The sequence below is a fragment of the Adiantum capillus-veneris genome, chromosome 29 (assembly GCF_014529385.1).
Source record: "Adiantum capillus-veneris isolate H3 chromosome 29, ASM1452938v2, whole genome shotgun sequence".
Classification (NCBI taxonomy): Eukaryota; Viridiplantae; Streptophyta; class Polypodiopsida; order Polypodiales; family Pteridaceae; genus Adiantum; species Adiantum capillus-veneris.
In genome coordinates, this window is record NC_140959.1 from 114,927,591 (window position 1) to 114,940,724 (window position 13,134).

The 13,134-nt window shown below is 43.1% G+C and overlaps 2 protein-coding genes across 3 annotated transcripts; both read left to right on the forward strand.

Moving 5' to 3' along the window:
• Window positions 1-566: 566 nt before the first annotated feature.
• On the forward strand, window positions 567-3,354 carry LOC147419801 (purine-uracil permease NCS1-like). Of its 2 annotated transcripts, XM_086506007.1 has the most exons (3): window positions 567-924; window positions 1,000-1,570; window positions 2,110-3,354. In XM_086506007.1, the coding sequence occupies exons 1-3, from the start codon at window positions 781-783 to the stop codon at window positions 2,862-2,864; spliced, it is 1,470 nt and encodes a 489-aa protein (XP_086362133.1). In that variant the 5' UTR covers window positions 567-780; the 3' UTR covers window positions 2,865-3,354. The 2 variants fall into 2 exon arrangements, with proteins under 2 accessions (XP_086362133.1, XP_086362132.1); XM_086506006.1 differs by having other exon boundaries at window positions 568-1,570.
• Window positions 3,355-11,164: 7,810 nt separating this feature from the next.
• On the forward strand, window positions 11,165-12,007 carry LOC147419802 (uncharacterized). Its single transcript, XM_086505846.1, has one exon. The coding sequence runs from the start codon at window positions 11,165-11,167 to the stop codon at window positions 12,005-12,007; it is 843 nt and encodes a 280-aa protein (XP_086361972.1).
• Window positions 12,008-13,134: the final 1,127 nt, after the last annotated feature.

Consider the following 13,134-nt stretch of genomic DNA (forward strand, 5'->3'; position numbering starts at 1 on the left):
AAATTGAAGGGAGAAGCCAGTAGGGGTGGCCCAATCAAATAAATTCGGAAATTTGTAGGACTCAAATTAGATGCGAGGGGAAATCAGCGATGTGACAGTCAAACCAGGATATGGTGCCAGGGAATTGGGCAACGCGACAGTCAGAGATGAGAGGATGTGCGCGCAGGTACGTAGCAGGTGGACGTGCAGGAGACGAGCACGGATTGAGGGCGATGGACATGCGTGCAGGAGATGAGCACGGATTGAGGATATTTTTTATTGTATGGGTTGGCCGCATAGGTCAACTCAAGGTCCTTGCTTCCTTGGTTAGGGAAGGCCGCTTGAAAACCATTGTGTTGCTACGTTGTGGGTTCGAATACACTCACTTCGCTTTTATAATGGTGCACGTGGAAGCCTCCTCATTGGCAAGAAGTGGGGTTGGGAGGGAATCGAGTGGAATCTTGGAAGGAAATGATAAAAATAGAAGAGTTGCCAAAGTGTGACAATTCTCCTTCCGTCAAATTTTTAAGCTCTCTAAGCTCTCTGTAGGCTATAAAGGGGATAGTAGAGATAGAAGTTTGAGTCTTTCCGAGAAGGACGGGGCTTTCTTACAGTTGAAATGTTTCCATTTGGGTGACGTCCAGCTTCCTTGCATTTCAATCGGCGTAGCGATGGGCCGATGTAGATGAACCCTTCACGCTTCTCTTAGTGATGTAGGGGCCAGAAGGCGAGGGGGAGTTCTTCTGATGCAGATGAACCCTTCACGCTTCCCTTACTCCAGAAGGCGAGGGGGAGGAGGAGATGGATGATGCAGTCCAGCAGCACCTCCTTCTTGATAATGGTGCGTTGCAAGAAGATGGCGATGAATACCACAAGAAGGAGGACCTCCAGCCCATCCCGCTCGCGCACAGAACCTTTTCCGGCTTGGACATTGCCTGCTTCTGGGTGGGTATGGTCATCTCTGTTTCGACTTTCTACGTTGCGGGCTCTCTCGTTGAACAGGGCATGTCCTGGTGGCAGGGTCTCCTCACAGTTGCGCTCGCTAACTTCTTACAACTCTTGCTTCTCATTTGTATGGGCCATTCAGGTACCAAGTACGGAATTCCCTTCCCCGTCTTATGTCGATCTTCGCTTGGTACCAGAGGTGCCCACATCGCTGCCTGTCTTCGCGGTGTCAGCTCCTGTGGTTGGTTTGGCATCGACACATGGATCGGAGCACAAGCTCTCTTTGTCTTTCTAGATGCTCTGTGCAACGGAAGCCTTCAAGAGTGGCAAGCCATTGCATGGATTGGTATTTCGTTGCCACAGCTTGGATGTTTTGGGGCATTCTGGCTTTTTCAAGTAGGGTTTATATGGCAAGGCATGGATGGAATCCGTTATCTCGAGAAGTATTCTGCCCCTCTTCTTTTCATTCTGTGTGTATGGCTGCTCTTATGGGCATGTGTCAAGGCAGGAGGGTTACAAGAGATGCTATCGGCCTCGTCACAATTTGGCCCCGGAGGAGCAAAACAGGGGCAGTTTTGGAGTGTTTTTTCCGTTGGATTGACGGCAAATTTCAGCCTCTACTCATCGATGAGCTTGAGTATATCTGGTAATTTTTTTTCTCACCAGATTAGCTGCTTTAGGTGCACTTGAAGGGTGGGATGGGCAAATTGAGCCAAGGGACTACTTGCTTGAGTGAATTGTGTGTAGATCCCTGTTTGCAAGGGACCTAAGGTTGGTTGCTTGGCAGATAAATGCATGGTTTTCCTATGTTCATACATCTGTTGTGATAATTGGGCATTGTTGCTTGCAGTTGCATGTAAGCATGGCCATACTCAAGTGCTTGTTGTGTGCGAGAGTGATTTAAGCCGACGATGTAAAATAAGATAAAAGAACACACACACACACACACATGTTATTTTTATATATATATATATATATATAACATGTGTGTGTGTGTGTGTGTGTGTGTGTATCTATATGTGTATATCCCATATCCCATATATCCCAAATATCCCATACTCATGCCATGATTTTGATGAGATAAGGTCCATGGCCATTAAATGCAAGGGGGCTCCTGTATCTGTTAATCGGAATGGGTGGATATACCCTCTGATTTTCTTTCGTCCGTTTCTGATGACACTACAGATATCACAAGGTTTGCAAGAAGTCAAAAGGATCAAGTTCTTGGGCATGCCACATTCCCATTTCTTATGATTGCCTTCTCATTTGTGGGCCTTGCTGTGAGCTCCTCGACGGCCGTAATATTTGGCATTGTAATATCAAACCCTGTTGAAATTCTAGCCCAGATTGGTGGGATCACGCCTACAATTATCTCTCTCCTTGGCATGACTCTGGTTATAGTAACTACAAATGTGGCGAACATTATTGCACCCTCAAATGCTCTCATCAATCTGTTTCCGGAGTCGATCACCTTCCGATTGGGGGCTTTGATAACAGCAGTTGTAGGGGTCCTAATGCAGCCTTGGCGCCTTTTTGCGAATAGCCAAACACTTTTCTATAAGTGGCTCTTGGGGTTATCCTTGATTACCGGCCCATTGACGGGCATAATTGTAGTCGATTACTACATAGTGAGGCATTGTGTGCTTGACATCGACGCCCTCTACTACCCCAACACTGTTCCACTCTATTGGTACTCCAAGGGTTATAATTTGAAGGCTGTAGTTGCTTTCTTTGTCGGGTTCCTGCCGAATGTACTGGGGTTCTTGTATTCAGCTGGTGTCTTAAGTCACGTGCCCTTCATTTTTCGGGCATTATATGAGGTTTCCTGGTTTTCAAGTTTCTTCTTGGGGGCTTTATCCTTTTGGGTATTCTCTGTAGTTTTCAAGGCTAGGTGCAATCCAATCAAAGCGGAGTTTTATGGTGGAGCAAGTTCAAAATAAAGCTTAATGATGGCACCCATTTGGCGCCGTTCTCTTGTTTAAAGACCGATCATCCCCGTGGTACACACGCTACATATTATGGCTTTCTAACTGCCCAAGATATTCAATTCTTGCAAGTCTTGGTGTGTTGGATGCATTCGATGCCTCTACTGGAAAACCATGTTTGAGAAAGAGAGCATTTTTCTCAAACTTACGAACTCTTTATGTGGCAAATGAAATGGCTATATTAGAAGGTGTTTTACCAAGTATCTCCAATTTTTTTGTACACAAGCTACATATTATGACTTTCTAACTGCCCAAGGTATTCAATTTTGCTGGTCTTGGTGTGGATGTGCATTCGATGCCTTTCACCTTAATGTAGACCTACTTTTTGGCCTCTAAAGGCCTTAGTATCCATACGGATGAAGGTCGTCCAAGTTTTGGTGTTTGACAGATGTCCCTCAAAGGAACCTTAAAAGTCTTGAAAGCCTTGAAAAGAAAGCTTTTCACATGATCTTTGCTTATGTTAGATTTACTTTATTTTGAAAAGGATGCAACAAATGATTTGAAGTTTGAATATGATAATTTTTCAAAAACTTTTGATTTTTTTAAACCACAAATCATTTTAAACTTAAGAACAAGGCTTGCCAAAAGCGTTTTTCCTAACCAAAGAAATTAAGGGCACACTTGAAGTTTGTCGATTACTAAGTCAAAAAATCAAAAAATTATTGATTTTTACATTAAAACTCAAATATTTATAGATTTTTTGTCAAGGTCATCTCATAATCTAGTTAGGATTTTGCAAATCTAACTGGTTAAAAAATGCAGTAGACCTTGTTTTTTTCCACACATTGCTTAAGAAGTAAACTAAATTCTTACGATTACATATTAAGGACTAAATAAAAGGTTTTTTTGAAAAAAAACATTACTCTCTCTCTCTCTCTCTCTCTCTCTCTCTCATGGAGATCATTATGAGCCTTTACCTTTTTAACCTTCAGAAGGCCATAGGAGAGTGGCTGGAGAATTGGTGCACTTTTTGGACTGTTGATTCAGAATCATGGATTGATGACGCATGTCAAGTGAGCTTGTTTTATAATGTATATGGATTTTTATATCATTGTAATTTGGTCCTTTCTTTTAATGCTCAAGTGACTTCTTTGTTTTATAAAGGTTATATATATTTTTGGCCTGCGAAAGCAATGGCCTTAGTGTTGGGTTGGCTTGGGCGTCCTACTGCGTATGGCCTCCACGTGGAGCATAGTGAAGTACAGGCTTTTAAAGCTCTAAAAGTTTCGCACGCAACTCTTGCAGTTGCAGTTCTCCTCACTGCGAGCCTTCACTGCGTCCAAGTTCGTTTGAGGCTTTGAGCACGTTGCGACTGTGCAACGTCTTGCGACTCTCGAGGTGCACGTGCTCAATTTTTGCAGCTGTCCACAGGTGACGCGTGCTCCAATAGCTGACGCATTCTCCAGTAGTTGCAGTCAATGACCAGGCGCTCGAAACCGACTGGGCGGCTGGGCCTTGGTTGCTTGAGAGAGAGAGAGAGAGAGAGAGAGAGAGAGAGAGAGAGAGAGAGAGAGAGAGAGATCATCTCAAGGACGCGTCTGGACTTTGTCCGTAGCTGCCCAGTGCCGCCGTTGTCCCCTCACTTCTCGTGACTTGCGAGTTTGACTGCGTTTAGAGGCGTCTTCTGCATGTCCAGCGCTTGAATGCCAATGCAGTGAAAGTACGTGATGGCTAGTTTAGGTGTCCACAGCGCTTCAATAGAATGCTTGTGTGTGTGTGTGTGTGTGTGTGTGTGTGTGTGTGTGTGTGTGTGTGTGTGTGAGAGAGAGAGAGAGAGAGAGAGAGAGAGAGAGAGAGATCATCTCAAAGCAGTGTTCGGCAAAAATCATGTTTCTAAGCATACAAATTTCCTTTGCTTCAGTTTGCAAAGAGGAAATTTTAGAAAATTAAGGGGATTTTTTTGGGTTTTTACACTATTTTTCTCTATTTTGGGGTGGAATGTCTCCTTTCCCCCTTGCCCTCAACCGGCATTTTTGGCGCTAAAGCCTTGCTTCAGTTTGCAAAGAGGAAATTTTAGAAAATTAAGGGGATTTTTTTTGGGTTTTTACACTATTTTTTTCTATTTTGGGGTGGAATTTCTCCTTTCCCCCTTGCCCTCAACCGGCATTTTTGGCGCTAAAGCCTTAGTGTTGGGTTCGCTTGGGCGTCCTACAACCTATGGTGTCCACGTGGAGGTTGTACTTTGCAGAGCCTTAAAGGCTTAGAGGTACTCGGCGAAGCGACGGTGCTCGGCGACTGCAGTCGATGGGGCTACCCTGCACGTCTTTGACGTGGTGCTTATAGGTGTGCGACAGTAGGTGTCCCTGCAGGTGAACTCGCGAGCCTAAAAGTCGTCTGCAAGCTGTGCAAGCAGTCCAACGTTGCAATAAATGCAGTCAAGAAGAGTGAGTAGACCCCTGCAAGCAGAATTTTGCACGGCATCGCGTGGGAAAAGGAGAAAGTATTGGGCTTCGGGTTGCGGCGGCTGTAGACGTGCGCATGGCGCAAGGGGAAAAGGAGAAATTTCGCCCGAAAATAGAGAAAAATAGTGTAAAAACCTAAAAAATTAAGCTAGTTTTCTAAATTTTCCTCTTTCCAAAAATAAGGAAAGTCATTTTGCATGTTTGGGAAAATGGTTTTTCCTGAATACTGCATGCCGTTTTCGATTTCGAAAATGCTATGAATCTCAAAAGAGAGATAGTGTTTCGCTGTAGGCATTGTCACGGAAAAATGTGTCTCAACTGATTACCATGCCTTTTTTTATTTCGAAAATCTTGTGAACCTCAAAAGAGAGAAAAATAATGTAAAAACGCAAAAAATAGTACCTAATTTTTCAAAATTTCCTCTCGAAAAATTTTGTTAGGGAGAAATATGTCTTGACCTAATACCATACTGTTTTCAATTTTGAAAATGCTTTCAACCCCAAAAGAGAGAAAAATAGTGTAAAAACCCATCAAAAAATTAGCCTGGTGTTTAGAATTTCTCGGCATTTTTTACATTCAAAATGGTATGGTGTTAACCCGAGGCATATTTTCCCAAAATATTGCTCGGCAATGTCCAGGCTATGATACGAAAATATTTCAAGAGGAAACTTCAAAAATAGACTATTTTTTTAATATTTTAACACTATTTTTGTATATTTTGGGACGGCACTTCTCCTTTTTCCATGCCTTCAATCGGTAGTTTTAAAATTGGAAATGGCACGATATTAAGACGACACACATTTTGCCCAAACACTAGAGACGAATTTCAAAAAATTAGGCTACTTCACAAAATTTCAACACTATTTTTTGTCTATTCTAGGGCAACGTTTTTCCTTTTTCCCAAATACTATCGTGCCCTCGAGTGGCGTTTTCGAAATTGAAACCGGTACACTATTAAGACGACACACAATTTACGACGAGTACCGGTTTTCGAAAATATTTTTCCCACCAAGTGCTCGGGAAAAATCATTTTTTCGAGCATGCAAATTTCTTTTCGCTGAGTTTCTCAAGGGAAAATTTTAGGCTCGTTCATTCGTTATTTCTATGGTGTTCAACACATGAGTGTGGTGGGAATGCTAGACCACCAACACACACTTGTCCACTAGTTCATTAATCCCTTTGAATTTGATGTCACCTGTTGCATCTGTCTAAATGTGTCAAATCCATTTGATAGATCTGATAGTAGGTTAGCTTTAAGATATAGTGAACCGTTGAGAAAGGCAAGGGAGCTTGTAGTATATAAGTGGGCTTGCCTCTTTCAAAAATCAGTTCAAAAATATTCCTCTCCCTTACTTATCCTAAGATGCTTGTGACTGTGTGAAGTATTCTTTGTATGAACTTATTCATCCTTTAGCTAAAGCAAGCGCTTTACCTTTTGCTTTTTTTGAACACAGCAAGTAATAATTGTGTGAAGATTATTTACCATCCTCTCTTAATATGGCTACCTCTTCTTCCTCGCGAAATCCACTCGATGGACATTACGATGGCTACGATAACAACGTTGAACCCATGTGCGATGAATCTAGTGATGTTCGCTCGATGGAGTTTGAAAATGGTGACTCAATAGCTTGCTAACTTATAGAAAATCATTGATATATGCTTGGGAATAATGTGGCTTTCCTTTTTGTTTTTTACAGAGTTACACAAGATAGTGCATCGTGATACAGCTGCATCTTTTTTGGGACCCGATAGTGCCCTCGTTCTTGATCGTGTGTTTCCACTCTGCACAAGGAGCGCTTCGAACCTACCTAAGGTTGATGTTTCTTCTTCTCTTGGCGTTGGGCCCAAATCCCTCAAGCGTGTGGAACAAAGTGGGGCAATAGCACGTACACTTTCCAAGACGTGTGAGGTGACAACGGAACTAAGTAAGACTTGCTTGCACCACAAAGATATTGTATTGTTGTATCCAACCCTTATGAGTTTTGTTTTTTGTTGTGGCAGCCAAACCTTTATTGGGGGGACCACCACTTGTAATTGCAAAAAAAGAGAGCATTGCGGAGGGTGCCAAACTAGAAGCACATATTGGTACTTAGTGTTCCCATGAGAATCTTATTCCCACTGGTTCATCTTCTCTTGTGCCTTATATTCCCACTAAGATCCCTCTATTGCGCATTGTTGACATCACTGAAACTTGCCCTCGTTTCGCATTTGAGGGGTGCATACTTAATCGATATGGAACCTACAAACAAAGCCCAGAGGTCGCTAAGTATATGCGTTACCTTAAGGTAGACCTAGTTGATCCACTCAACACTGACACCATCACTTGTGATGTTAGCGATGAATTTATTGAGCAATTCATTGACACCCTTACTATAGGAGACTTTGTCCACATTGAGAATGTAACTGTTTAAAAAAAAACTAAGTCAGATGGTTGCACATCTCCTCATGTACTATTTTTCAATGCTTCCACGGTTGTAGAAAAAACAAAGCCTTTTGAAGTCAGCCTTAGTTTCTACCCAGAGAGCAAAGTGCGTCAATTCCTGGATGAGGCACAGTCCTTACATGCACAAGGCACCCGTACACACTTTGGAACTGTAGCTTTTGTTGTTATACAGGGCCATGCTAGCACTTCAAAAGTTGTTCTTTCCCAAGGTGACCTTATTGTTGCAAATGGGCCAGCGCCTGAGGACCGTGCCACTATAAGGCTTGCTTATCTTCGCCCTTGTATAGATTTGCAGCTTTCTAATGCTTTCCCTCTCTTGTCATCGCAGCTTAGCTTCGTGAATGCACGTACAGACGATTACCACGCTATTTTTCGTGCTTTGGAGACCGATGTGCATTTAGGCTTCGATCTATGTGCATGAAAGCCTCACACCCAAACACTTTGAGAAATGCATAATTCACCGGTTTACATGTCCATGCCTCTTCTGGAACTCCCCCATCCAATGCCGTTGAGGGTGAACGATTGATTAAGTACACAGACGTACTTACAGCTTCCGCCCAAAGCTCAAGCGGTAGGCCTGCATGTAGCCGCATGCTTCGTGCTCGTTCCATGATTGTCCTATTCATCCTTTCCGAAATCCCATTTTGTTGAGGTGTCATTGGGGTTGTCCTTTGCCTCCGAATGTCATTGCTAGCACAAAAGCTTTCAAAAGCTTGGCTGCAATATTCGCCTCCATTGTCGGATCTGAGGCATTTAACCTTGGTACCTGTTTCATTCTCCACAAAGGCTTTCCACCTTTGAAATATGAAAAATACATCGGATTTATTCTTCATGACATAAACCCATGTTTTTCTAGTCGCATCGTCTATGAATGTTACATAGTACAATGAGCCACCAAGTGATGGTGTACTTGCAGGACCCCAAACATCAGAATGAACCAACTCAAGTTTTTTATTTTTTCTTTCATTTCCTGATTTTTGAAATTTTACCCTCTTTTGTTTACCATAAACACAATCTTCACAGCACTCTAAGTCCACTTCTTTCAAACCTGGTAGAAGCTTCTTTGTTTGAAGGATTTGCATTCCTTTGGCAGTCATATGCCCAAGTTGGTAGTGCCACACCGCACTGTCAACTTCTGTAGTTGCTGCACAAGCTAAAGGTTGCATGCTAACAGTACACAAGTAAAGTGTACCGACTTTTTCTCCCTTGGCAACCACCAAAGATCCCTTTGAGATCTTCCACCGTTTGTTTTCGAATGCAATGTTGTGACCTTCATCGTCCAATTGTCCTGTAGAGATCAAATTTTTGCGAAGAGAAGGAACATGCCTAACATCTTGAAGCTTCCATTCATTTCCGTTAGCAGTTTTGACAAAAACTGTACCTTTGCCGACAATCTCACAAGCTTCATCATCTCCCAAGTATACATACCCAAAATTACCTTTGGTGTAGTCTTGGAAATGTTGCTTGTGTGGTGTTGCATGGAATGAAGCCCCGGAATCTACTATCCAGGAATTAGACACATTGTCTAATGAGAGAATTAGAGCATCTTGCTCTACTTTACCTGCCACATTGGCCTCCGATGTTGGCTTGTTGTCTTGAGACTCTGTCTCCTTCTTCTTCTTGGAGCAGCAATCCTTCTTGACGTGGCCCTTCTTGCCACAGTTCCAACATTCAAGAACTGACTTGTGACTTGCTCCGCCTTGAGCGATCACGACCCTTTTGGTTTTTGAACCTCTCCTTAAGCCTTCCTCTTGTTTTCACTAATAGTGCAGCACTTGATGATTCTCCTGTGCTTCTCCTTCGCATTTCCTCGCTTAGGAGAACACCCACAACCTCATCAAACTTAAGAGTATTTGTGCCAGAGATAGAATTACTTACAGCCATCACAAGGCTGTCCCAACTATCTGGTAGAGATGATAGTATAAGGAGAGCTCGCACTTCGTCATCGAAATTGATTTTCACTGATCGAAGTTGACTTATGTTTGTGTTAAAGTCATTTAGGTGTTCTGCAACTAAACCATTCTCTGCCATCTTTAGATTGAACAAGCGCTTCATAAGAAATACCTTATTGGATGCCGATGGTTTCTCGTAGAAGTCGTCAAGTGACTTCATCAAGTCCTCCGTGGTCTTCATCTCCGAAACCTTGAAGGCCACCGTTGACGCCAAGCTTAACCGGATTGTTCCCAGTGCGCTTCGATCAAGGACAATCCATGCTTCATCTGCCATTGTTGCGGGCTTCTTCGCAAGACCGCCTAGTGGCAAATAGAGGTCCTTCTTGTAGGGATAGTCTTCAATCTGCATCTTCCAATGTTGGTAGTTTTTGCCGTTGAACTTCTCAATCTTGAGCTTCCCTTCCTCCGCCATAACTCCCACTCAATTCAAGGAATCCTTTCATTGAGATAATTTAGCTACGAGCAAACCTTGCTCTGATACCAGTTGTTAGGAAATAAGACGTAGCTAAATAGATAATTGAGTAGATTACTTAATGGAGAGAGACAGATTTATATACACGAGATTATAGAGTAGAGAGAGAGAGAGAGAGAGTACACACGATATACGTGGTTCACCCAATGTGGGCTACGTCCACGGGAAAGCAGCCACTCAATGGCTTTAGTACTTCAAAACAAGAAGTAGTTTACAAAGGGATTATACCCTTAATGGAGCTCCCGCCTTGCTTCACTCTCACCACCTCACACTCACCTTGTTGCATCAACTTCACACTATGAAATGTGTGTAGAAATGTCCTCCTTTTATAGGCCAAAAGGGCTGCCCTCTCTTATGAGAGACAGCCATGTGTAGCCCCCCTTGTGCGAATAAGTCCAAATCGGACCCTCCAATCCGCCCATGTGTGGCCGCCCTTGAGAAGACAAGTCCGCTTTTGAATTCGGCCACCGGCCACCGGCCATTGACTTCCGACCACCGGCCATCGGCCATTGACTACCGGCCACCGGCCAACCGACCGGTTGTTTTCCGACCACTTTCCGGCCCCCGTCCGGCCATAATATTCCGACGAAAAAGAATATTCCGGCGAAAAAAAGTCTCGGGGGCCTCCGCCCCCAAGGCCTTTAAAGTTGCCCTTGATTCTTGTCCGTGAAAATTTTGGTTTCCGGTGAGTGATTTTCCTTCACGCACGATGGCTTCTCCTCATAATGGGGGCCTTACAAATGTGCGCTTTTACCACCGAAAATTACAAGGGTAAATCAGGCTCCATAGTTAACACACAACAAAGGCTAATATTAGATGATATTATGCTAAGAAAACGTACATTTCCTACATAACCAATCCATATTTTCCTGACTGGAGGCGCAGGCACATGAAAAACTTTCACCCTCCTTTTGATTGTCCAAGGACTTCTACGTTTCTACAACCATAGATCACATTCCAGCCCAACAACGACAAAAGCTTTGCTAATGGCATACACGGGCAAGGCTGCCTTTAACATTGGTGGAACCACTATCCACTCAGCCCTCCACTTGCCACTGCTCACATCATCTAACACTTCCCTATCACCTGAGAAACTGAATGAGCTGCGACTGCTTTACCGCGACCTGCAGCTCGCCGTTTTCGATGAAGTCTCCTTGATTGGAACCAGCGTCTTCGCTATGGCAGACTCTCGCCTGCGTGCAATAAAAAACAACTACGACCTTTCCTTTGGTGGTGTTGACGTTGTCTTATGTGGCGATCTTTGTCAAGCGAGTCCTGTGCACGACTCTTGGATTTTCTCCAGAAAACATCAGTTGCTCGAAGCTATCTCACCCTCTTTCTGGCATGACCACATAAAGTCTTATGAGTTAACAAGCACCATGAGACAAACTAACAAGACATTCATCGACATACTCAACAGGATACACGTTTCAAAGCACACCAACGAAGACATTTTGTACCTCAATACACATTACATGCGCGTTGTACCTCATCCAACCATCGTCTCCCTCCTTTACTATGCAAACAAAGATAAAGACCTACACAACCAACATATCTTCAACACTACCATAGGGACACCACTATTTATTGAAACACAAGACACAAGGGCCAAAAATTGTAGCAAAACTATTCAAATACCAATAGATCCAAAATTGACAGCAGGTCTTCACACAAAACTTCACTTGAAACCAGGCCTAATTGTAGAACTTTGTGCTGTAAATATTGACATTCTAGATGGCCTAGTCAATGGAGCTGACGGTATATTCAAAGCAATAACACAAACCTCCACGACACAAACCATCGGATTCACTTTCAAACCACTTAAATAGGCCAAAAAACTAGGTATGAAAACCAGCAACTATACATTGCATCAATAGATAGGCAATGGACACCAATCCAAAAAATAACACGTGAGTTTCAAATAGGAAAGAACTTCCTGAACACTATTACTAGAACACAATTCCCAATTCAACCTGCAGCTGCTAGAGCCATACACCGTGCACAAGGCTTGACGCTAGACACCTTGGCTTTTGATCCAACCAGCATTTGAAGTCACGGCCTTGTGTACACTGCCCTCTCCCACGTAAGATATCCCAACAACCTTTACCTCCTAGCAGAATTAACTTCCAACCATATTAAAGTAGACCAAACAGTTCTAACTGAGTTACACCACCTCAAAACACATGCCACTTGGCAACCTACACAGCTTAACCTCCACTCTTTGCCCAGCAATCACTTGATAATACAATCTCTTAACATTGTGTCCCTAAAGAAACACTACAACAACCTTATTCATGATAATAGCTTAATGGCCTCCCACATTCTTTGTCTCCAAGAAACAAAACTACGACATCCCGACACAGTGGCCATAAACGGTTACACACACACTCAAACAACTGGCCCCATGGGAGTATCCCTCTTCACATCAAACAAAAACATACATCTACAACACCACAACATCATTTCCACGAATGAAATAGAATGCATTACAGCACTCCTCAGCACGCCACATAATCCACCAATAACCCTCATAACATTGTACCACAGACCCTCAACTCCACTTCCTTTGCTCCTGCAAACATTGACCACACTACTCACACCTCACCTCCAACACACCCTTACCATTTTACTCGGTGACTTCAACATCAATGCTAAATACCAAACACCTGAATACCTTGCACTTTCTAATCTTCTCTCCACACACAACATGACACAACATATAACCCAAACCACAACAATCTATGATTCAACTTTGGATCACATTTGGACTACAAATTCCTTCACTAACATAACAACAGGCACTAACTTTTCGTTCTCGTCAGACCACTCCATTATTTACTTACTACTCCCACTAAACTTCAAAAACGCATTCCAATCCTCTCCTCCTCCTACATCCTAAAATCACCTCCACAAATCCTTCGATTGGCAGGCCTCCGTGATCCATCACCTTGTTTAT